A 24917-nucleotide genomic window follows, 5' to 3' on the forward strand; every position below is an offset into this window, starting at 1 on the left:
GGAATAGCCAAAATATCATTTTTATTCTTGAATAATTCGAATTGAAATCACTTTAACCACGGTGTCTGTATAAAATTAGCTTGCCTTTTATCAGCAAACATTTGCAACTATTTAAGGCGACTTGATCGAATCTAACTTAAGGCTAACTTAGGGCTAACGTTTAACGTTTATCCTGTCAGGGGAATGGTGCTTAAGTATGTACAAGGAGTATATATCTGAATGTCTAAAATCGAACATCACAGCATTGACATTGGCTACAACTAGGGAATAAGATTCATTTGGAGTATTATTTGCAAAATTAGGCATAGCAACGCTTTCGCAGGCTAATGTACATCATCACTCGGAAGAAGAGCATCAGCATGGCCAGCAGTCCGAACTGGTGAAGCATGGACACCTTTTCCACGTCTAAGAATTTGAGAAGTACGCGAGGATCGCTAAAGTGGCAGTATATATCATCGCAGTCGAGCTCCTCTCGCTGAAATCCAAAGACGGCTAAGATCAGGGAAACCACGCCAACGCGCACGTAACTGAACTTCATAAGCAGCTGCATTCCGCCCGAAATTTGCGGCGCAAAGTCGAAACCGTACACCGCCAGTCCCATTAGAGGGGCAATCATCATCGGTCCAACCACACTGCCATTCTGGAACGAAAAAATAACAGGTTGTTTAGCCCAAAAGTATACCTTAAACACCTCAGAAGTTACAACTATCTTATTTCTTAGATTGAAAACTCACCGTTATGCTGAAAGTGGCACCTATAGCCAGGCCCATCCCCTCGGCAACCAGGGATATCATTAGTCCTACGGCCACGAAAATAGCAAAGCGCCAAAACTGTTGAGGCAATCCGGACATCCAGTAGGTGACCGCCATGAAGGTGATGTTTAGAAGCACCTGAACTGGGAGACGTGACACCGTCAAGGCCAAATAGTATGGTGTAAGGGTATACCAGCGATTGAAGGTCTCCTTCTTGACCACCTTCACCTCAGCGGGATCTGCAGGATAAAAATATTATGACTAGATATTCCAAAGAAATAACTCATTATACTTACAGCTCAGGATGGGCACCATCACCTGGGTGTAGACAATCATGAGGACGGCACCGATGCAGAACTTTAGATGATCGAACATACGGGCACCTTGGTTTCCCAGCTGGAAGAATATCATGCCGAAGAACACGCCGCACAAGAGATGGTGGAATAGTTGGATGGTTAGGGCCAATCTTGCCCTAGTTATCCGCAGCAGCATCACCCGCATGAGAACCACAAACTGCCGCAGTCCCGATACATCCCGCCGATCCGTATTGAGGCGTCTGGAGAAGGCCTTCACTTGCTCTAAGAGGGCACTGGTTCCTCCAATTAACGAACCATCCGTGGAGGCGGCACTGCCGGCGAAAAAGGCGGGCAGGAAGGGACGCTTCTGCTGCTCCACAAACATCGTGGTGACCGCCTGCTGAGATGCCAGCGTCGCACCCAACTGGTCCGACTGACTGGACACATAGATCAGCTTGCCATTTTCGGTCAGCTCGCTGAGGGATGGAACCAAATGGCCATCCTCGGCGTCCACCAGTTCAATAACTGTAAAATAATTAGAAGAAATGTCTAATAAAGTATGCCATTTTCAAGGGTTTGAGTTGATATAGAAAATTATAGTTATTTTTTACATTTCTTACAAATTATGATTAGATTCATGTAGCTCAACTCACTGTAATCCGAGGGACTGTAATGCCTGGGGCAGTCAAGCTGGGCCAGTCGCAGGAAGGGAATGGTGGCTCTCGGGCTGCCTTGGTAGACGCAGTGTCCCTTAGCCAGGACATAGATGCTATCGAAGTAGTTGTATATCGTTGCCGAAGGTTGATGGATGGTGCAGACAATGGTCCGACCTTCTCTGGCCATCGCCTGCAGCAACCGGATGCACTGGGCGGCCGTCACTTCATCCAGGCCACTGGTTGGTTCGTCCAAGAAGAAGATGTTCGGATTGTCCACTAACTCCAAGGCAATCGACAGTCGCTTCCGCTCCCCACCGCTCAGCTTTTCTGCTGTCACATTGCGCCTGTGATTCAAGTGCAGATTCTCCAGGATATCCGTCATGATTTCTGCCTTTTTGTGAAGATGTTTTAGCTTGAGGTCACAGGCGAGATTCATTAGCTCCTCGACTGTCAGCAGAGTCTGGTGATGGTCGTCCTGAGTTATATAGCAGGCATTGTCCCTCTTGATTTTTATGCTGCCTGTAACGCCATCGCGCCTGAAAAGGATTAAAAGGTAGACCCTCTTTGTAAGATTTTCTCGGTTATACTTGATAATTATTAGATGAAATAGGAATACCTTCTTATGTTTGGGTAAAGATTTCTAAATTCTGTTTAAGGTTACTACTAGGTCTTTACCTTTTTCCCTTCGGCATTAAAATACTTATTTAATTTAACAGCAAGCAAAATATAGAAATCTCCAATCAAGTCTAGACAACCTTTTCATCACAATTATTTTTTAAGCGTAGCTTCGTGACTTTGCAAATCTGAAGCTCCATTTAAATCTGTAAGTTTCCACAACGCTTTGAGGAAACGTAAGTTTTAAGCAAATGTACGACATTTGTTTTGAAGGTCCAGACTGGATTCATATTGCTGGAGACGTTAGTTGGCCAACCACCGCACCCCCCAAAACCCTACAAAACCCAGTTGGCGTTTCGCATTTGAGAATGAATTCGGAATCAAGAATCCGAGATCTTGGCTTTAATCACCAGTCTGTTAAGCATAGAACCGGTTAAGTTTCAGCTCCCCAAATTATATAGCTTTTGTTTTGTTACACTTGAGTTCGAATGACGTTTAAGATCATAACGTCGAATGCAAGCGAGTCTGGTTTGGTTTATTGTTCTCACCTGAAACCCGAAATCGCATTAAGCAAACTGCTTTTTCCGGCTCCCGAGGGTCCCATGATGGCCGAGAGTTGCCCGTTCCGGAAACTGCCGCTGACTCCGTTCAAAATTTGACGCTCTCCGGTTACACGCCCTAAAAATAAATTAAATAATCGGTTAATTAGGATTTTTAATAAATTAATTAAATCATTACAAATATTTATATTTAAAAGTTTTTTTTTCACTCAAACTAGAATATGTTAAACAGCTTTGAAAATTATTAATACGGTGAATGAGTCATAGAACAACAAAAAACAATCTTGGTTTAATATATTCAATCTATTACGTTTACTCTTCTGGTTTATCTGGAACGATTTGCTAATGCGACAGATGAAATAATAAAGATGCGAATTGACATAAATTAAGTTTCGTTTTTTAATGAACTTAGAAAATCATTTCCCTTTTTATTAATTTGGGGGATACAAAGATATGCATAGCTAAGAATAGAGAGGGTTAATAAAAATAGCTTGAGAATCCAGCAAAAATATTTTTAATAATTTTCATGTCATGGGTTGGCAGCGGAAAGATACCAAGATGACAGATGATCGGCTTGAGAAGATTGCATGACTGGCACAAGTGAAACCAGCTTCCGCGCTGTCTGGCAGTCGAATTCCATGGGTTTGCCTGAAACCCTCAATTATAGATGTTCGCACGTGCATAATTTATTCCAATTAAAATTGGGCTTGGGTGTGGAAAAATTCATAATTGGAGGAAAAATTTAAAGGGAAAGATCTGGTAGCTTTAAAAAAATACCAATGTATTTATTTCTTTATTTTCACAGCAATTACTCACTATCGCTGTACGAACCTGACCTGCATTTTTCACGATCTGTCAGTCTCAATGCACATATGAGTTAATATGTGCCAATGCCATATTTCTTATCAGCAGTGCAGCCGTACTATAATATGGGGTATTACCGAAGGTCGTGATTGAATGGTTCATGCAATAATTGATTCTTAGGTTTCATATTCGTTTGCAATTTTAATCTTATCAGCAGTGCAGCCGTACTATAATATGGGGTATTACCGAAGGTCGTGATTGAATGGTTCATGCAATAATTGATTCTTAGGTTTCATATTCGTTTGCAATTTTAACAAAGAGTGGACCCTATGATGAAGAAAGGTCTGTTCTTGACACCAACTATTAATGATAATAATACATTAAAAAATATTGAATTATACATACACGGAAGTGCTGTTCAATAGTGTCAATAGGTTCAACTACATTGTATTCTAATGTCAATGTCTGTCTAAGATTATAGTAAAGCATATAATAAACATTGATTTATATTGATAGCAAGATCAATAAATTTATGAGAACCTTTATTAAAAATGTATTCATAAATTGTAAGTTGAAAACGCTAAAAACACTTAAAGTACAATGAATATAATATTCATATAAAATAAGTTTCAATATTATATCATAACAAGTCTTATTTAGTCAAAATCAAAATTTTTCTGATTTTTAGAAAATGATTATTCGAAAAGTTGGGCTTCCTGTATGCTAATTGTACATAAATACTCGTATGTAAATAACAGATATCTATGCCCCAGTTCTCGCGGCCAATTAGCATTCATTGCTCAACCGATTCGCGGTTCGCGAACCAATTCAAGGGGGTCACTGACAAGTCGGAGTCTGTGGCAAATCCTATTATCATAGGGTGTTTACCAGCGACCGGTCTCCATATCAATTAGCCCCATATCATATCAATTAAACGCCGGCGTTCGAGCTTTCTGGTTATCACGTTCTGGGCACGCGCAGCGGTCAGAACCATAAAAATTCAGCAAAACCGTCGAACAATCAACAGTACGTTGGCTTGGCTGATTTATTGGCCTGCTCCCCCTCCTCAAACACTGTGAACCGCTACTCCCACGATTATACGTGAGTCACATAATGAGGCGTGACAATTTGTTGGGAAAATTAACTTTCAGACGATAATACGGAAAGCTGATTTGCTGTTTTTCAGACCACAAAAAAGGGGTTCATTGTGTTCCGTTCATTTTACGCCTTTTTCAGTATCAGCAAAAAATATTCCGAAATTTGTTATCTAAATTTCAGATTTCCATTTCAGTTTAAGCCATAAACGAAACTGCGCCTCAAACAAACAGATTTCATTAATTGAGTATAGAGATCTCTGAATTCTAGTCACTTTTTGGGAGAATAAAAAGGGGATAGGGAGGAAAGAGACGAGTTCTCTAATTGAAGCAATTGAATCGTCTCTACCTAATTAACACGATTTCATATTAGCATGTCAATCGCGTTTGGCCTGATATAAGCGACTTAAAATGCAATACTCACACCCGCCTATAGAAATAGGTTCTGCCTTATTCCCTGAAATATGCGATCTCTGATCTTTGTTATGTAAAGTGGCCCACCTAGCCCTTATTAATCATTGAAGTTACACAATACTGCTGACATCTGTCAGAATAAATAGCCAGCTTGAATTATTCAACTTGCATAAGGGGCCTTTGAGATAATTGGTTCTAAATTCGAAGGGTTGGAAGGTTGCTAGTTTCAATTAATTAAATGTATGATAGGAATTATCAATTAGTACTTCTGTATGCACCACTAATATTAAAAACTAAAACCATATTATGTAAATAACGATAAAAAAGAAAGTGGAAAACCGAATAGCAAGATCCAGCGGTGATAACCAATCCTAATTTAAATCCAGAAGTAGAGTTGCATTCCATTTAATTGACAGCCCAATAGTCAAACTGAACCCCTTTGACTGGATAGACCCGGACATTGACTCGCTGACTAATCCCAAATTGCCCTGGGGACTGGGACTTGGAATGGAAAAGCGCGCGCCATGTCGCGGAACATATAAAAAAAATAAAATAAAACGTGTCCAAGCTCGGAGACTTTTGGAGGGGAAAATTATTCAATCAATGTTGGGCAATTTCGCTTTTCACTGTGCGCCAACATAATATTGCTGTTGTAGCTGCAATTGTTGCTGCTGGTGCCGATCACGATGATGATGATGATGTGATGATGATGGGGCTGAGGATGATGATGAGGTTGCTGATGTTTTTGTCGCTGCCTTTGGTCAGCCAACTACTACTACTGTAGTTTCCATTGATGCGGGGCACATCGAGGAAGTCGCAATGTATCTGCGATGTGTGAATATACATATGTATGCGCTGAGATAAATATGTACACTAAATATTAAGCCCACATACTGATTTCTGGGTACTTGTTTACTCGTACAGTGCGTTTCAAACACGTGATACCCCAAAAGTCAAATGTTTGCTTGACCTACTGAGGAATTGCTTTTTAGTTCTGACTGAGACCTAATTTACAGTTTAAAAACTCATTAGATTTTAATTTTTTAAAAATACCTAAATTGATTTGGAATTAAAATGTTAATTTATTAGAGCATGCAAAAACCAAAAACTTTCCTTATGAGAGGCACTGTTCTACATTTTATCGTTCATTATTATATTCCACATGGCAACTACATTTGGCGACATCTCGCGGTTGACTGCGAGTTGCACGTTGCACATGGCGTATGAGCAATAATTAATCACCAGTCGTACTTGAGTTTGACTCTGCAATGAGGAAGCTCAGCTTCAACCTACAGGTAGTAGCAAAAACTAAGTTATTGGTGAGTGTTTCGAAAGCATTTCCTCATCTGACCAATGCATGCCTAAAACATATAATTTGAGCACCTGATTAAGTCAATAGATTGTAAAGCTCTCATGAATATGCCTATTGTTACAGATTGAAATTCAAATTACAAGGGCACATCGGAATTACTTTCTAGATTTTGGTTTATGTTTTAAAATATATTAACTATAGCAGATATCCGGTATTTAATGGCTAGATCGCCTGATGCTGATCAAGAATATATGAATGAGTTGGTAGGGTCGGAAACACTTTCCAGTCCCTGTTGAATATATTAGGTACAACTAATCAAGTAAGAATTACGACTATAGAAATGGCAGTTGAAGCTCTTAACTAGTCTTGTATAATACAAATGTATAGGTAATACCTATTAGGTATCTAAAATGTGTTAAAATATGTCGAAATTTGTAATAAATTAGAATTTTATTTTCTTAAATTTAAAACTAACTAAAACTTCGTTTAATGGTTTTTTTAATAAATACTTTATTTATATAAAAACAAAAATATTGAAGATTAAACTTCCTCTGTCCTCGTTGTATCATGAACATATTCAATTTGAAAAGTGATCAAATTCCGGCAATAGGCAGTTTTAATTCCACTCATTCGGTTCAATCAACCAAATGAACTTGTCGTTCTGCCAAATGCATTACATTATCCAATCCATTCGATTCGATTCTGTGTCAATGGCATGCAAGCCCAGAGTATCCGCACTTAGGATTGAACTTTTGACCAACAAGGCGAGACATTGTCCGAATCGGAAAACTCGATTGGCACAACACCAAACGCAGGGTTGTGGCCATAAACGTGGCCCAGAACGCAATCCATTTCAGCCGAGTGTGACGAATGTATTTTTGAATGAAACCTCTAAGCAAATTAAACAAGTTGGGCAATTGACATTAGAAAAAAAGGGGCAAAGAAAAGGGCAAAATGGCAAGCCAGCTGGCCCCCACAATTATGGAGCAGTTACCACTTGGCCAGACGACTACTTGACCAGTCCATTACAAGACCATTACCTCCGCCGACGAAGAAACATTGCACACAGCACATAAAACAAAGTCAACTCTGATGTACTCGAATGCAAACAAAAAAGTCTGCAGCCGAGAAACACATTTCATACACATATTTGGCATTTTGCAGACGTTGTGCAATGGAGCCATGAAGGACTTGTGTCGTTATCACATATTAACACTTTTATGTTAGTTTAAAAATTTAAATCATAATTAACCTATTAAACTAAATGTGCTCTAACTAGCTCCCTTGCTTAAATAACATGGTAATATAAGAGATCATAAAGAGCGAAGCAAATGTGACTGAAAGTGACGTTACTTTAATATAAAGAAATAATATTGTTACAACCATTTGCTAACATAATCTGAAATAATAACTGAAAACCAGTTTAAGATAAAACTAAAAGCAAATAGCTTAACCTCAGAAAAGGTAATTGTCAGATTTGCCATAATGCATCAGGTGTATATTAATTTAATCACATTAGTTATACAGTACTTAAAGGGAAAGAAACTATTTGTGATTGAATAATTCATTATAATTGCATTCTTCACCAACTACAAATCATATAAGTATACTGATATAAGTCAAAGATCGTATAACTTACAGAAGTTCTTGCGCTCCTTAACGGTGTAGAAGACATCTTGGAACTCCACATCTTTGGACTGTTTGGCGAGTAGGTTTTGCGATGGATCCATGGCGAATTCTGATGGATTTGTTTATCGTTATTTAATGCCGCTTTCAAAAACTCATATATTAATGAGCGACGCGGGTGGCAAGGCGGGTGGATTGGAGCGACTGTGAGATTTTCACTGACGAACTCAGATACGTATGCTCACTCGCATCTAGATACGTGCGCTGGCTGCCGAATGTGTCATTACCTACCGCACCAAAGTCGGAATTGGAATGGGAATGGGTGCTGGATCTCTTGCTGCCGCCCGGTTATTTATTTATATTTTTTACACTTCTTTTTTTCTGTACTTTTGCCAGCGTTGCGATTATTTCTGTTGTGTTTTCGCTTCTGGCTTTTGATTTTGTTATTGTTCCTCTTTATGAACGCATGGTCGTGTGATTGCAGATTTATTGCCCGTTTTGTTTTGATCACACTGACGGCTTACGCGCTGCAAATAAAAATTAATCATTATAGATTTTGACATGTGCGGGGAGAAAAATTGTGGCAAAATTAAAAGAAACAAAAGTTAATTCGACTTATCAACATTTCAGGTGGCCTTGAAATTCGCAACTCAACCTGATAAAGGCTTTTTGGGGTAAATCTAACTGCACGTGTATTTGCACAAATGTTTCTTTATGTTAAAACAAAATATATTTAGACGAGTTAGTCATCACAGTGCTATTTTCATTGGGTAAAGAAAATTGTAAGGGTAGAGAGAAAATCCTATCCTATTAAAAGGGGTGTGGTGATTACAGGTCTACAATATTTAAGATCGAACATTTATGCAATACTATGAATGTAAACTTGCCTATGTAAATGATATGCTAACTGCAATGATCTTACTCAAGTTCAAGTTGCTCAATTACCGATAAGGTCGATGGCCAACAGAAATATGGGCACCAATCAAATAAAGCTTAGGTGTTGGTTTATTAAATATTTTTCTTCTTTTGGAAGAGTTGCAATTATCTTGATTTGCAAAATTGGTGAAAGTACAACACACTAACATCATATATTCGTTCTTTTAATCTTTCAGATCTTTTCGCCTGGCCTTGACTTCTATCCCATATATATTTACACATGTATATGTATCACATTCCCTCGACAGAACCGGCTTAATCTGTATATAGAGTTCTTATTAAAGATGCGACAAAGAATCCATTAATAACTAGAGGATCATCAGAATAAAGAACCAAAGAGACGAAAGAGTGCACCGCAAAGCTCTAAAGTCGTTCCTTCATTAGCAACGCATCCATATCGTAATATTGCGTACGGAATATGCGACTATGATATACCCAATGATATTCTAATATTTAAGTTATTAATAATTATTATATAAGTTTTATAAAAAGGCTAATGGTTTCAAAAATATTAAGCAAACCTAATTGCCTTTTACACAAATACTAATAAATAAGTAGGTATACTATGTAGTGTAGTTCATAGGGAATTATGATAAGCACCACCTAACATCTTGATCGACGGCACCACTGACAAAAGTGACAGGCGGATCACGAACGATTCGCTTTCTGGGTGGAGCTGTTGTGTTCATATCGCAGATTTATCACGTTTTCACAGTTGCGATTCGCTTCGCCCGCAAGCGATTAAATTGAACAATTACTATCAACTTGCAGAACATCAGATTTAATTCTACTTAAAGTCTCTCAGCGTAGAGGCATCTTTGTCAGCGATCAATAAATTAAATTCATAACATCTGTCGGGGATTAATTTATCTTATTTAAATGTTAATTGGTGTTTATTAATTATTTATTCAAAACATTCCAAGTAGCTAAATCACAAGCTCCTGCCTGGCAGGTAAACAGACTTTGAAAGCACCAGAATTCGCCGACTTGTGACGCCAAATTGGAGTTGTTTTTGTCTTATTTACTTTTTTAATGCTTTTGGCGTCGTCAGAATCTTCGACATTAACTGGCGCCGACAGCCAGTCGACTAAATGCAAACTAGAAACCCGTTCTGGATTCTGGAGAAGAAGCCATTCGAGAGATCCTGAAATTCTACGGGACACGAAAAACGGGATGGGTAAAATGCATCCATAGGAACACTAATTCGAAACGAGGAAATAAACAACGCGGTGATAAAAATTGGCAAATTGAAAGCTTAAATATGCATGCCAATCTACAGCTCACCAACTTATGCTAATTCCGCGTCGACTGTCCGATTTATTTTCTATTCTATGCGGTGAATTCTGTGACGTCAGGTGGCAACAGAAGCACATTGCTTGGCTAGACTTTTGACCCCAGACAACTCGCTTAGCATACAGAAAAATTAACTAATACAAGTCTCGAGGAAACCAACTAGTCGGCAATTTTATTCAAACAAATCACTTAAAAATAATTCGTCAATTTCTGACAGATAACCAATCATTAACAAAGGCCGAAGTATGTGTTAAAAACCAGTTAACCACAGAAAACCCGAATATATAATCTCAGTCAGAAAATGAAATAATATAAACATATAAAAATATTGGTTACTCGATGTCGTATTTCCTATAAGGAAAATAAACCCAAATGCAAAGCAAATCACTCGTCCAATTAAGGATGGCGCATTATAATTCACTCTCCAGTAATTATTGCATTGTAACCGCGTCACGTAGAAGCGCAATCTGTATTTTTCAGCAATGAACAACATGTACTTTGACCAAAGTGGTTAATCACTTATTTGCATTTAATTAATCATCGGATTCATAGGTCAGTGACAACAAAAATAGATGGGTGTTTTCTTGAACACTTTGAAGAGGGAGTTTAGGGAATCAATATTAAGCTAATTGCAATTAAATAATGAGATCGATTTTCCCAAGTTAACAAAAATTATTCGGCATTTGTGACGGATGCTATTTTGTAATAACGAAATTACATTGTCGAGTTTTTTTATTCTAAAGCTTTGGCAGTGAATATGATCAATTAAAGCTGGGATTTATTTTTATATGAAAATCAAATGCACGTGATATTACCACATGAATTAAGGAATTATGTAGATTTTGTATGTCGTACATACACTGAAAAGGCTATAAAATATATTTAATTTAATTTTGGATTAATAAAAAAAATACTAGAAATACATTTAAACAAAATTTTTTTAGAAACTTCTTTAAAAGAAAGTAGTTATCAAAAATGAAGATTAAAGATTATTTAATATACACTAAAAACAATTAACACGAAATCATAATCAGCTCATTTGCAATTCAAGTTCCCTACATGTTTAAGATAAGCTACAACAGTATAAAATTTAACTCAGCGATAATCCACATTTTGGTCCACCACACTACAAGTGCATTTGGGTGCCGATTTAGATTATTTTATTTCGTGCTGAATCGCCAGCACTTCTTGAGGCATTGTTGCACATCCGACTGGTCAAACATAATACAAAAGCTCTCCTTTGTGGACAAAGCCAAAACAAAACCAATCCACAGTACTCGAAACCTCAAGGAAAACGCGTTGATGGCGAAAATTACTTTGATTGGCATATGCACTTTGGAAAGATTAGATAGCATTGATTTTTATGTTCACTCCTTACATTGGATTACGTTGAGTAATGCTTTTTAAAATTTGTACGCGAAAATTAGCCGAGGATAAAACGACGCGAATTATTTTATTGAAGAGCCAAAACGCGTCCACTCTCGGCGACGGCCTGAAAACAACTGACGCTTAGTCGGCACTTGAAGTCGCAGACCAACGGGTTCCCCAAATACAAATACAAATGGTTAGTCGCAGTACAAAGAAGGTTTTTAGGCTGACGTCTTTAGTAACGTCAGTAAATTAACAAATTTTAAATAATATATTAAAATACGAAAAAGTATAAACATATTTTATACATATTTTACAATTAAATATTTTTTCAGATATATTTTTAATAATTTAATATTTTATTCTTAAGGTTTATTCTAACCATATTCATACAAATGATTTCTTAATATTGTCGGTAGCCCTCAAATAACAAAATCAAGTGAAAATATAAAAACTTCCTTGAAGGAATTAAGCTTGTATATTTAAGTGTATTTTAAAAAAATGGTTATTTATAAAAGAATATTTTGGAATAAAGAAAAAAGATAAACGTAAAAATATCGTGTTTTTTAGTTGAAACAAACTTAAAAATAAGGATAACTTCACTATAAAAAATCTTAAAATTACGGTATACGGTTCAACATAGTAAATTTAAATTCAAGTAAAAACCGCGCCATGCTTATCGATTTATCGGAATAAAATATACCAAGGCTTAAAGAATATACCATACTTCAAGAGATAACATTAAACACCCTGTTGAACTGATTTAAATTTAAAAAATATCTGTTATTTTGGCAAATTTTTAAGAGGAATTTACCTACTTGCCCCTTTTCGATTAATTTTTGCAGTTGAGAGCTTCAAATAACTTTATTGGCCATTCGCTTTGGCGAATCTGATTCGTGTCACTTCACCAGGTGAAAGGACAGCCCGTCATGTTAACCAAGTCCATCGTGTGTATGTACAAAATAATTACTAAAATACAATTCTCTTGCGGCTCGAGACGTCCTGACTAGGGTGAGGAGCTTTGATTTGCAGAAGGAACCTTCACTACACTAGCATTGGATGCTGCTACTATGATATCTGGCAGCATTGCGCCTTTCTAGTTATGTTCTGGCTCTTCCAATGTGTCTGCAAATATATAGATGAGAGATGGTGAGTGGTGCGGCAGGACTACGGGCTTAGCAGGTGAATTATGTGCTTATAGAGAGTCTGAGAGAGTATATTCGAGTGTCCGGGGGAGCCAGTTAATCTGAACAACCGGTTTGTTTATTGCCATTGGTTTTACAACTGAAGGATGCAAATTTCGAACTGTGGCCAGTGGGGCAGCGGCTCTACAGATGGTTGTTTTTCTGTTGCTGTGCGAAATAAAGTAAAATGAGAAACGAAGAGTCAAATCAAAATGGAATCAAAAATTATCGGGTTTCGTGTTAGCTACAAAGAACAAACAAATGTTTAGTAGAGATCCGAAATATCCCCAATTGCCAGGTTAAATAGCAATCGGGCCTTAAGTTCTGAAACAGTGATCCAATTCTGTTCTTTTTTCTCTTGGATTATATAACTTTATTAATTTCAATTTAAATACGAACAAGTCCCAAATAAGTAAACCGAAATAATTAGCAGCGAACAAATATCAAAGTGAGTTCTATACTCCGACACGTCTCGCAAATTGCTTCTATTTTGGCATTTCATTAGGTATAGCTACCGTGTGTATAATTGATTGCTTTTCGAATTGATTTTCAGTGATAATTTCCATAATTGGGCTACGAGAGAGCCTACTCTCGTATAACTCTCAGTGTGACTCTCTTACTGCGCTCTGATTTTCATTAAATACGCTCTAATTGTGTTCGGCTGCTCCGTATTTCGTGATCGCTGGAATGCAACGGGCTGGGTCGGGGGCTTTCGTACGTTCTAAGAGTGCTAAGGTTCAGTGGAAGTTAGTTTACCCATTTACTGATTATGTCCTGCAATCGAGAAGAGCAGAGTGAGCGTAATGAAGTTCTTTAGCGTTTCGCTAGCCAGGGGAATTCCGAATGACGCTCCGTGCGCCCCACTCACCTTGACGTCATCCATCTCGTCGTCGGACGACGAGTGCGAGAGTCCATTGTAGGTCTTGAACGTCACATTCTTCATGAACGACTTGAGCAGACTGGCGCTCAGCTGGCCGAACTTGTAGGGCACCACGGGATCGTAGTCGCCGTGCGCCTGGAAGATCGGCACATCCTCGCTGTTCACCTTGGCGCCGGGGAACTGCTTGTGCAGCGGCAGCCAGCACGACAGGGCCACCACGCCGGCCAGCGGCTGGTCGTAGGTCAGTGCCGAGTACAGCGCCAAGGCGCCTCCCTGCGAGAATCCACCCAGGACGATCCGATTGGCCGGTATCCCGGCACTAATCTCCTTTTGAATCATTCCGTGCACATTGTCGCGGGCCGACTGGATGCCCGGCTCGTCCTCGGGCCCACCGATGTCCAGGGTCTTCAGGTCGAACCACGAGGGCATCCGGAAGCCGGCGTTCAGCGAAACGGGCTGTGTGGGCGCCGTGGGGCAGATGACCTTCATGAACGGTGGCCGAATGGCGGCCAAGGCGCTGCTCCATCCATGGCTGCAAGAGAAAATGTTCATTAATTTAAAGAAAATTATAAATCATAGTTTAAATATATAGTAATACATAGTTAAGTATTTAAAAGTACAGTTGCCTTGAGCTAAAAAATACTTGAATTATTTTAATTGTACGATTTGTGTATTGTTATATTTGTAGTCCCAAGAAAAAAACAAGCGTACGTTTCATAAATTGTTTTTTTTTATATAAAAGTGGCCTTATCTTAACCCCATTTTTAAAAGTATTCCTTTGGGAACCATTTCGAAAAATATTTGAGAAATCTTTTGGGACTTCTTATCAGTAATTCTAATGTGTTTAATTGTAGCTGGAGCCACGAATTACGACTTAGCTTGAAAAATTCCGGAATCCTCTGAAGTCTTTTAATCTGTAATTTGAATCTATGGAGCCCACTTTAAATTGTGCTATACTCAAGTGGGAGAATTCGATCATTCCATGTGGAATACTTAATTATTATTTTACCCTGTGGAACCATAAAAGCAAAACCCCTTTGGCATAAATTCGACTTAACTTAAGGAATTTGGGACGGGGGCTTCTCTAAGGATTACAAAATTTCGAAATATATGATACAGAAATCGGTTTAAAGTAGATTTTTGTTGGAAACTACTCCTAAAGCTGTACAATTCTATTGATAATTAGCCGGAATCGCACATCCCATTATATTGCGAACTTTTGTAACTGAAGACACCACTTACCCCGTATCACCCAGGCCGTGCATGAAGATCAGCTGGAAGACAGAGACTAGTTAGGATCCACTTCCGAAAGGGGACTTCACCGGATACTCACCGTGGCGGTTTGCTTGGCCGTGGCCTCGACAATGACCGGCGCAGCCATGTCCGCTTTCAAGATTAGCCTCTCTTCTATGGGGGACGCACGGTTCCAGGTACTCTGCGATTTGGCGACTCGGCGCTGCTTTCGTCGCTTTCTGCTGTGTCAGCGGATTTCTGCAATGCGGGGGAAACAAACACTATGTAGTTCGCGCTTAGTTATGTCACGTTGTAAACGCAAAGCAAAATTAGTAATATTGATTTTACGATGGCAAAATGACAACACGTTGCCGGCTACGGAAAAGCTCTGAATTAATTTGATTTGATTTCTAGCGACTTGTTTACTGCACAGCCTCGAGCGGCTGACGTGCTAGCTCATTTACCAGGTAGTGCCGAAAGAATTGTGTTAAATGTTTAATTTTGCTCAAATAGTGACTTCGGAATTATTAATAGTACCATCTACGGATCATACTTTAAATACCATTTTTACGGTTTCAAATATACCAGAAAAAAAACGGCGGTGAAACGGACTAACGCCATTTTTTGATAAGTTTTCGATATTTTCGATGTTTTGTTTTTATATATTTTTCTTTATTGTTTTATTTTCAATACAATAGGGGGATTCCCTAAACTGATGAATTGCTGAATTGTTGAATTTTGGTCAGCTGTTAATCAGCTGTTCCATACAAAGTCAACTTTCAGAAATTTCAGCAATTCAACAGCCTCGAGGCTGTTGAAAATTTTGTTGAATTGCTGAAAAGCCAGAGTTGTCACCTTTTTTTAAAATTCGTGGCAACTCTGTAACATTTTAGTATCACCAGTACGCATTATTTATTTTAAAATCAACTTAGAAAGCATATTTGTGGTTCTTTTTACCTTGGTTACACCTTTAGACAGTAACTAATAATAATAAATAATAAATCAAATTTTACATGCTTCAAGTTCCGTGAAATTTTTCAACAAATAACAGCTGTTTGAAAATTCAACAGGAACCATTTTGGGTCGTTCCCTTAATTGCTGAAATTTTTTGTTGAATTTTCAACAATTCAGCAATTCAACAGTTTAGGGAATCCCCCTAATATTCCCTCGAAATTTTTCTAAAGTTTCCAAACAAAAACATCGCTGATCTTCCACCTCTATTAGTTTGCCATCACTAATTTTGCCGCTCGCCAAAAAACACAAACAATGTTCGGCACCTTGAATAACTATTTATCCGGCGTGCTGCACGCCGCCCAGGACTACGATGGCGAATCTCTGGGCACCCACCTGTCGCTGCGGGACGTGCACGTGCAGAACCACAGCCTGTATATCGCCCAGCCCGAGAAGCTGGTGGACCGCTTCCTGAAGCCCCCACTCGACGATGTGGTGTCCGCTCATTTGAAGGTTCTGTATCACCTGGCGCAGGAGCCGCCTGGCTACATGGAGGCCTACACCCAGCAGGCCGCAGCCTGCGGAGCCGTGGTGAGGCTTCTGCAACAGCTGAAGGACGAGAACTGGTGCCTGCCGCTCATGTACCGCGTTTGCCTGGACCTGCGGTACCTGGCGCAGGCCTGCGAGAAGCACTGCCGGGGATTCACACCGGGTCACGTGCTGGAGAAGGCCGCCGACTGCATGATGGCCTGCTTCCGCGTCTGCGCCGCCGACGGACGCGCCTCCGAGGAGGATACCAAGCGACTGGGCATGATGAACCTGGTCAACCAGCTGTTCAAGATCTACTTCCGCATCAACAAGCTGCATCTATGCAAGCCCCTCATCCGCGCCATAGACAACTGCGTCTTTAAGGACACCTTTCCGCTGCCGGAGCAGATTACCTACAAGTATTTCGTGGGCAGAAGGGCCATGTTTGACTCCAATTACCAGGCGGCAGTGCAGGATTTGTCGTATGCCTTTAGCAACTGCCCCGATCGGTTTGCCAGCAACAAGCGACTGATCCTCATCTACCTGGTGCCGGTGAAGATGCTGCTGGGCTATTTGCCAACAAAATCACTCCTGCAGCGCTATGATCTCCTGCTGTTCCACGATCTTGCGCTGGCCCTGAAGGCGGGCAATGTGAATCGCTTCGACGAGATTGTCCGGGATCAGGAGCTGGTGCTGATCCGGAGCGGCATCTATCTGCTGGTCGAGAAGCTCAAGTTCCTCGTGTACCGGAACCTGTTCAAGAAGGTCTTCGCCATCCGGCAGACCCATCAGCTGGACATGGGCGACTTCCTCTCCGCGCTGCAGTTTGTGGGCCTGAACGATGTCTCTCTGGACGAGACGCACTGCATCGTGGCCAATCTGATCTACGAGGGAAAGATCAAGGGCTACATCTCGCATGCCCACAACAAGCTGGTCGTATCCAAGCAGAATCCATTCCCCTCCGTATCCGCGTAGTGCATTTAATTGATTGTGAATTTTTAAGAGTAAAAGACTCGGACTTAAAACCGTGTTTTTCTTTAGTAGTGTTAAATTGTTGAGTTATCACTGATAACTTATCAGCCTTTTAGCTGCGACATTTATTTGAATAGAATTTTTACGAAAAACCTAGAAAATATCCTGTTTTTGTCACATATAATCCTAATTTAAAATATAAATTTCAAATAGCGGAGACACCCTCCAGAAATAGCAAAGACACTCTCCTCCAACAGCAGTCGGATTTAGGAAAAACAAGAAAGGAAGCTACCTTCGGCCAGCCGAAGCTTATATACCCTTGTAGATAAAAGAATACTCACTCGGTGCAGCGTTTCGATTTATTTCAATTTTGTTTTTAAGTAGTCAAGAATCAAAACGCCTACTTCCTACAAAGTTACAATGAATTTTCTTATATTTGTTTGGGAGCCTTAAGATATAGTGGTCCGATCCGGCTGGCTCCGACATATGTACTACCTGCAATAGAAAGAAGGCTTTCGGGAAAGTTTCATCGCGATAGCTTTAAAACTGAGAGACTAGTTCGCATAGAAACGGACAGACGGACAGACGGACAGACGGACATGGCTAGATAGACTCGGCTATTGGTGCTGATCAAGAATATATATACTTTATGTGGTCGGAAACGTCTCCTTCACTGCGTTGCAAACATCTGACTGAAATTATAATACCCTCTACAAGGGTATAAAAACCCTTTATTTCAAGAGAATGAATGAATTATACAAATATTAATGTAATTTATGAAAATAGCTTAACTAAGTCGGTTGATTAGTTTCTGAAAGCACCGAATAGCTAATTCTATTAGATGATAAGGAGAGAGCACTTAACTATTTATTGTAAGAGCTACAGAACGCTACAAAAACAAATTCCAAACTGTTTTAAATGGACGAGATTTTTGCTTCTCCCGACTTAAAAACCATTTATAAATCAAATACGTTTTCTAAAAGTTTTTTTGCAATAATTTTAATTAAATATAGTAAACAAATTTAAAAAAATTCAGTTCAACATTTTAAAACTTGCCTCTGCGTCGAATCGAATTAGTTTCGCGAAGGTCTTTTGCTTGCCCAAAAGTTTCTAAATTTAAACAATTTACGTATATAAACTTGTGATCGGCAGTCACAAGAAATGTCGTTTGTAGCCAGTTTAACAGGCCTTTGAGTTTAGTTCATTTGGTAAATTACAAATTAAAGCTTTGGAAACACAAGCCAGTATTACTTCCGTATTTCACAAGGAGGAAAAGGACTCGGCGGTCGAAAAATCAGATATGTCGACGCCAAATTTTCTTTTAAGCAACGGAAAAAATATGCCTATGGTGGGTCTTGGAACTTGGCGGGTGAGTGGTCGTAAATAGAATGCTATTAAATAATCCACCAACAGAAATGTGCATTTCCAATTATTTCACGGTCAATGTCAAAGCTCCCAAAGCTGTTGTTGCATTTTAGCTTTTCACGTGAATTTTCCTCCCCCCAATTTAGAGCCCCCCGGAGGTCGTCACCCAAGCGGTAAAGGATGCCATCGATATAGGGTACCGCCACTTTGATTGCGCCCATATATATGGAAATGAGGCCCAGGTGGGCGCTGCTCTTCGGGAGAAAATGGACAAGGGCGAGGTAACGCGGTAAGTCGTTACTCGAGGTGCATTTCAACCCACAACTTAAACTCTTTTTTATCCAGGAATGAACTCTTCATCACGAGCAAACTCTGGAACACCCACCACAAACCGGAGCTAGTGCGTTCCGCCTGCGAGACGAGTATGAAGAACCTGGGGGTGGACTACCTGGATCTGTATTTAATGCACTGGCCAATGGCCTACAAGTCGGGCGATATCCTATATCCCACCTGTCCGGACACGAATAAGGCTGCCTTCGAGGACATCGACTACGTGGACACATGGCGGGCAATGGAGGATCTAGTGGATGAGGGTCTGTGCCAGGCCATCGGTGTGTCCAACTTCAATGAACAGCAAATCACCCGACTGTTGAGTGTTGCCAAGCTGAAGCCGGTGGTTCTGCAGATCGAGTGCCACCCGTACCTCAGTCAAAAGCCACTGATTACTCTCTGCTATGATAATGCCATTGCTGTAACCGCTTACAGCTGTCTGGGATCGGGACACACGCCTTACGAAAAGCCCGGAGCGTATCCTTTGCTTCAACACCCGACTATCCTGGCTGTATCCGAGAAATACGGAAGGACACCAGCACAGGTACTTACTAAAGTCCTATAATATCTCTTAGTTAAATTCCTATTACTGTTCTATCTGCAGGTGCTTCTCCGCTATCAAACACAGTCGGGCATTATCGTTATACCCCGATCCGTGAGCAAACAGCACATGCTGGACAACTTTAAGCGAATCTGGGACTTTGAACTGGCCAGCGACGATGTAAAGGCTATTTATGACTTGGACTGTAATGGTCGTTTTATGACCATGAAAGCGTAAGTGTTCAAATCCAACTCAACATAACTTTTGAATTCATATTATTTAATAGCAGAAAGATCTTTTGTAAAATACCCCACATTTTTGCAGGGCCTATGGACATCGTCATCATCCCTTTGAGCCACTACAAGCGAAATAGATAATTAGTAATGGAATTAACTTAAAAATTGCGGTTGCCTTTTATGTTGATAGATTTCTTTCCTTGTGAAGTGGTGATCTAAAAAATACTATACCATTATATCAGCTACCTCTTTTACAAGTGTGTGAAAAAACCTTAGTGATCGACATAAAATAATAGTGTTAAAATTAGTTATTTAGTGATTATGTAATAAACATGTTATGCTTCGTAAGCCATTATAAAAATGTTTAGTTTGGAACCAAGATAAATTGTTATTGTCAAATTTCTTAAAATGTGGCTTTTCATTTTCATATACACGTTTATTATGCTATTTTTCGTTTAGAAATAAATCAAAATAGCAAGTAGCCATTGCATTGTCAAAGCATTCAGATATTAAAATAATAGAAAATTCACTTTGCACTTGTATTAAAATGAACACTTTATTAAAAATTCAACTGGCTCGACCTATTGTAGGTTACACATTGAGAAATTATGGAAAAACCGAGCGTTTCATGTGGTAATGTATAAGAAAATTTATTGTATGTAATAAAACCTTGAAAAAAATATTTAACCATTAGGTGCCAGAAAGAAATAGCTGGAGTTCCCAAAGTTGTTTTATTGAACGGAAATGAGATTCCAATAATTGGACTGGGAACCTGGAATGTGAGTGTGGGTAATGCATTCTTGTAATCCTAATTTTACTTATTCACATCAGCCATGAAAACAATATCTTAAATATTTGAAATGAAACGACTTAAAAATATCACAAATCTTAAATTTGATTATGATAAAAATACAGTTGTGCACCTATCGAGCCTTAAAGAGCTTCCGCATCACGCTTATAGAACTCTTGCAATTTCAAATCGATTCTAAATCGAAGTATGTATCTTATTTGAATTTATTTATCTTTACTACAACTAAAAGAAACAAACAAAACATTTTTTTAAATCTAAAAAAATGCCATTCCTATATTTATTTAATTTTTTTGAACCTATCTTAACTTTAAAAATAACTTTGAATACAATATTTATTTAATTTATTTTTAAACCTAACTGACGATCGCTCAGCTGTTCTGGTCCCCAATGTGGGGGCATTTTGCAGCCCTGATTCGAAAGCTTTTTGATTTTCAGACAAGCTCCGGTTCGTATAAAAGCGACAAACAGCTGGGGGAATCGTTCAGTTTGTAAAGAAGAGGCAATAACCAAAAAGTGCCCAATTGTATTATAAATATTTGTAATCCTACCTACAAAACAGAAGATATAAGCGAGTGAAATGGCTGTGCCAAACGTTAAGTTCAACAACGGAAAGGAAATCCCAATCCTTGGTCTGGGAACCTGGGGCGTAAGTAGAATATCAAATAACTGCACTAATCAATTTTTAGCATTTGCAAATTATTGCCACTGTGTTTGTGGGTCCCATAATCGGGTAGTTTTCCGCTGCCCACGACTTCCCGTTCTTTTCACATTTGTTTTTGCTCTGATGCTTGAAAAAAGGGGGGATAAAAAATGACACGCGTCGTATAGCTGATAGTTTGCCGGCATTATTTTGCCGGCCATTCTATTTATACATATGAATTTTAATACTATAGTGGGAGTGTCGAATCTAACAGCAATGCTACAAAAGTAACTAATATTCCATAGCGCTTATGCTAATTACTATTGCTCATCAAAAATACGTGAGTCGAAGATCTCCATGACATTTTCGCCAAGGTGACCCTTTTTACCTTCTTATGGCAGTGGAAACTTTTTGCAAATATTTGCCACATTACTTCTTGATATACCCCACAAACACTCATATATTTGGGGCACATAGTCGTCTCTACAAGAATATTACGGACTGTTGTCAGAAGCTGATAAACATTCTTATCTTAAGTGGAGGATTTCAAGACAAGATTACTTCAGTTTTAGGCCTAGAACTCACTTCAATCGAAAAGCCTACGAAGTGAAAATTTCCATACAAAATTTGGATCACAAAATTTTTCATTTTGTATTTTGTCATTTTTGTAGAGAAATTTTCGTTGCCTTTTTGATTGAAGTACTAGGCTTAAAGTTCGAAAGATTTTATAAAATAAAAATAGGGATAGGTTGTAGTTCAAGCATTCTTTAAAGACGCGCCCCTCTCAGTACGCAAACCCCTAATTTCAATTCGATTCCTAATGGAAATGCTATTCAGATTACAGTGGGAAAGTCGCTGATAAGCAGCGTTTAATTAGCAAGGGTATTATAAGGGTATTTTATAAAAGGCCTTATCTGTTTTAGTTTACGTGTACTATTTGTAGAACACAAACGAGGGGAGGCTTGGTGCTCACACCCATAAATTAGTCTAGAGCCCGTAATATATGCTTATTATGTCAAAATTAAACGAAAGTCTTTGACCTTTCTTTTGACTAAAATATTGCCCAGAATTTTAAATATAAATCACATACTAACAAATTTGAAAAAAAGAACGTTTAAAAGTACACATACATCCGTTTACCATTGTAATAGTATTAAAACTCACGTGCCTAAATCAGATTTGTATTTCTTTGGCTTGACCTATTTATGATCTGTCTAGGTACATATTTAGGATGCGGGAACTAAGGGGCCTGATAAGTGACGTCAAAAGTCAGATAAGCGATTTCCGAATCACGCTCCTCATAACTGAAACTTTGCTCGACAACGAATTGCGAAATTCGGCTTAGAGCATCGAATATTCCAGGGTGACGTACTTTAAATGCTTCAGATATGAAAGTTATAAAGGTCTCAAAAGACCTTCCTTTCTTCCTCTTATTATTACTTACACGCTCCCCATAACTGATAGTGGAGTAGATAAGAAATTGTGAAATATCGATGAGAGATTAACATATTTCCTGATGGGTTACTTCCTTTCTTATTCAAAGTATTACTAGAAAGTGCGATAGCCAATAAGAAAATTCTCTGATAGTTACAATTGTGAAATATACAAATAGAACTGCATTATCAAAAAAAAAAAGGAAATAATAAAAACAATCAATTTAAATAATATGTTTCCAGAGCCCCAAGGGAGAGGTCACCGAGGCTGTGAAAGTGGCCATTGATGCTGGTTACAGGCACATTGACTGTGCTTATGTCTACCAAAATGAGGATGAGGTTGGCGATGGAGTTGAGGCCAAGATCAAGGAGGGCGTTGTCAAGCGGTGAGTTCTAAACTTGATATCATATTCTTGGGACTCTGGTTTTAAACTTCACCTTCTTGCAGTGAGGATCTGTTCATCACTAGCAAGCTGTGGAACACCTTCCATCGCCCGGATCTGGTCAAGACTGCAGTCGAGAACACCCTCAGCTCCCTAAAGCTGAAGTACCTCGATCTGTACCTCATCCACTGGCCCATGGGCTTCAAGGAGGGTTGCGAACTGTTCCCCGCCGATAAGGATGGCAAGACCCTGTACTCGCCGGTCGATTACGTCGATACCTGGAAGGCCATGGAGAAGCTGGTTGAGGAAGGTCTGGTCAAGTCCATTGGCGTGTCCAACTTCAACAGGAAGCAGATTGAGCGCGTGCTCGAGGTGGCCACCATCCCACCGGCAACCAACCAGATTGAGTGCCACCCATATCTGACACAGAAGAAACTGATCGATTTCTGCAAGTCGAAGAATATCACGATCACCGCCTACAGCCCCTTGGGATCTCCCAACCGCCCATGGGCCAAGGCTGGCGATCCGGTCATCCTAGAGGAGGCTAAGGTATGACTCTAACCATATAAACGAGTGGCATTTAACTTAAAGTATTACAATTTTAAACTTGTAGATCAAGGAGATTGCCACCAAGAAGAACAAGACTCCTGGACAGATCCTCATCCGTTACCAGGTGCAGCGTGCTAACATCGTCATTCCCAAGTCTGTGACCAAGGATCGCATCGAGTCCAACTTCCAGGTCTTTGACTTTGAGCTGACACCCGAGGAAATCGAAATCATCGAGAGCTTCGAGTGCAACGGTCGCCTGGTGCCCCTGCTCAAGTAAGTATAAGTACCCAAAAAAACCTATTTAGTTATTTACATTTTTATGAAGACTGGCTTTAAGGTTATTTAATACGAAATTGGAATCGTATTACTTTCGAATAATATTTAAACTTTTATACGTCTTATATCAACAAACACCAATTTTCTCTATATCCCATATAAATCGAGACTTTATTTATATTTACTTAGCCATGGTACCCATAAGTACTATCCATTTCACGACGAGTATTAAGCTTTAAGAAGCCGATATCTGCAAAGCGAGAAGTAACGAAGAAGAATTCCTATAAATGAGAAATTATGCCTTATGAAAAATGAAACTTTTACAAGAAAAATATCCAAAGACAAGGCAAATCTACACAAACATGAACATGAGCTTAACGTATGTTTTATAATTTTGGCTCATAAATGTTTTTCTTTCGATTGCTTATACCTATTTACCTAAGCTGTGTTTACTTAGTTTCTTTATTATCTTACCTTCCTCTGCTTGTGTTTTAACTTTCTTTATTTGCTTCGTTGAATAACTTGAACATATTAATATGCTGAAAAATAGTCTCAGTTTGCCGTAGCTAACCCGATGTTCTCTTAGACATTATTTGCTTAAAATGTATGCAAAATATAACTTTATGATATTAACTAATCAATTTTTGTACATTTTCAGCCATTTCGGTCACCCCCACCACCCTTTCGAGAAGGACGAATACTAGTAGGCAACACAGTGCACAGTTCAAATTTATAATTTGTTACACAATCATTTAATTTTAAATCGTACAAATAAACAAACATGAAAATTACGTTTTTGCCTTTATTCATATTGTTTCCACATTTTTGGAGAACTGGCTGACCAAATAAACGGGTATCGTGTGCTTTAAAGCCATTGTT

The 24917-nt window shown here is 39.1% G+C and overlaps 5 protein-coding genes and 1 long non-coding RNA gene across 16 annotated transcripts; 4 read left to right on the plus strand and 2 right to left on the minus strand.

Moving 5' to 3' along the window:
• Window positions 1-29: 29 nt before the first annotated feature.
• LOC108054148 (ATP-binding cassette subfamily G member 4) lies at window positions 30-11864 on the minus strand. 2 transcript variants are annotated; one of them, XM_070214528.1, is made up of 8 exons: window positions 11737-11864; window positions 8421-8656; window positions 8143-8241; window positions 2868-2997; window positions 1702-2240; window positions 1049-1573; window positions 735-991; window positions 30-640 (listed from the first exon to the last, which is right to left on the minus strand). In XM_070214528.1, the coding sequence occupies exons 3-8, from the start codon at window positions 8231-8233 to the stop codon at window positions 299-301; spliced, it is 1884 nt and encodes a 627-aa protein (XP_070070629.1). In that variant the 5' UTR covers window positions 8234-8241; window positions 8421-8656; window positions 11737-11864; the 3' UTR covers window positions 30-298. The 2 variants fall into 2 exon arrangements, with proteins under 2 accessions (XP_070070629.1, XP_044251758.1); XM_044395823.2 differs by having other exon boundaries at window positions 8143-8656.
• LOC138912890 (uncharacterized) lies at window positions 11787-12745 on the plus strand. The gene is made up of 2 exons (XR_011418438.1): window positions 11787-11922; window positions 12572-12745. It is a non-coding gene; the product is annotated as an uncharacterized lncRNA (long non-coding RNA).
• Window positions 12563-15623, minus strand: Apt1 (Acyl-protein thioesterase 1). 5 transcript variants are annotated; one of them, XM_044395797.2, is made up of 6 exons: window positions 15488-15623; window positions 15124-15281; window positions 15033-15064; window positions 13779-14322; window positions 13667-13684; window positions 12563-12851 (listed from the first exon to the last, which is right to left on the minus strand). In XM_044395797.2, exons 2-6 carry the CDS (start codon window positions 15169-15171, stop codon window positions 12795-12797), a joined length of 699 nt encoding a protein of 232 aa, XP_044251732.1. In that variant the 5' UTR covers window positions 15172-15281; window positions 15488-15623; the 3' UTR covers window positions 12563-12794. The 5 variants fall into 5 exon arrangements, with proteins under 5 accessions (XP_044251732.1, XP_016992465.1, XP_016992466.1 ...); XM_017136976.3 differs by having other exon boundaries at window positions 13667-13721; XM_017136977.3 differs by lacking the exon at window positions 12563-12851 and adding an exon at window positions 12946-13078.
• A 616-nt stretch (window positions 15624-16239) lies between these two features.
• On the plus strand, window positions 16240-17527 carry PCID2 (PCI domain-containing protein 2). The gene has a single exon (XM_017137025.3). It carries the CDS (start codon window positions 16290-16292, stop codon window positions 17475-17477), a length of 1188 nt encoding a protein of 395 aa, XP_016992514.2. The 5' UTR covers window positions 16240-16289; the 3' UTR covers window positions 17478-17527.
• Window positions 17528-18656: 1129 nt separating this feature from the next.
• On the plus strand, window positions 18657-20275 carry LOC108054174 (1,5-anhydro-D-fructose reductase). The gene is made up of 5 exons (XM_017137026.3): window positions 18657-18843; window positions 18986-19128; window positions 19185-19713; window positions 19774-19943; window positions 20035-20275. The coding sequence occupies exons 1-5, from the start codon at window positions 18775-18777 to the stop codon at window positions 20081-20083; spliced, it is 960 nt and encodes a 319-aa protein (XP_016992515.2). The 5' UTR covers window positions 18657-18774; the 3' UTR covers window positions 20084-20275.
• Window positions 20276-20426: 151 nt separating this feature from the next.
• Akr1B (Aldo-keto reductase 1B) lies at window positions 20427-24829 on the plus strand. 6 transcript variants are annotated; one of them, XR_011418485.1, is made up of 7 exons: window positions 20427-20579; window positions 20641-20731; window positions 23074-23216; window positions 23279-23762; window positions 23827-24035; window positions 24228-24417; window positions 24697-24829. XR_011418485.1 is itself a non-coding variant. In XM_070214806.1 (6 exons), exons 1-6 carry the CDS (start codon window positions 20494-20496, stop codon window positions 24740-24742), a joined length of 1059 nt encoding a protein of 352 aa, XP_070070907.1. In that variant the 5' UTR covers window positions 20427-20493; the 3' UTR covers window positions 24743-24829. The 6 variants fall into 6 exon arrangements, 3 of the variants coding, with proteins under 3 accessions (XP_070070907.1, XP_070070908.1, XP_016992516.1); XR_011418486.1 differs by having other exon boundaries at window positions 20641-20725; XM_070214806.1 differs by lacking the exon at window positions 24228-24417.
• The last annotated feature ends 88 nt before the right edge of the window (window positions 24830-24917 follow it).

The sequence above is a fragment of the Drosophila takahashii genome, chromosome 3L (assembly GCF_030179915.1).
Source record: "Drosophila takahashii strain IR98-3 E-12201 chromosome 3L, DtakHiC1v2, whole genome shotgun sequence".
In the NCBI taxonomy this organism is placed as follows: domain Eukaryota; kingdom Metazoa; phylum Arthropoda; class Insecta; order Diptera; family Drosophilidae; genus Drosophila; species Drosophila takahashii.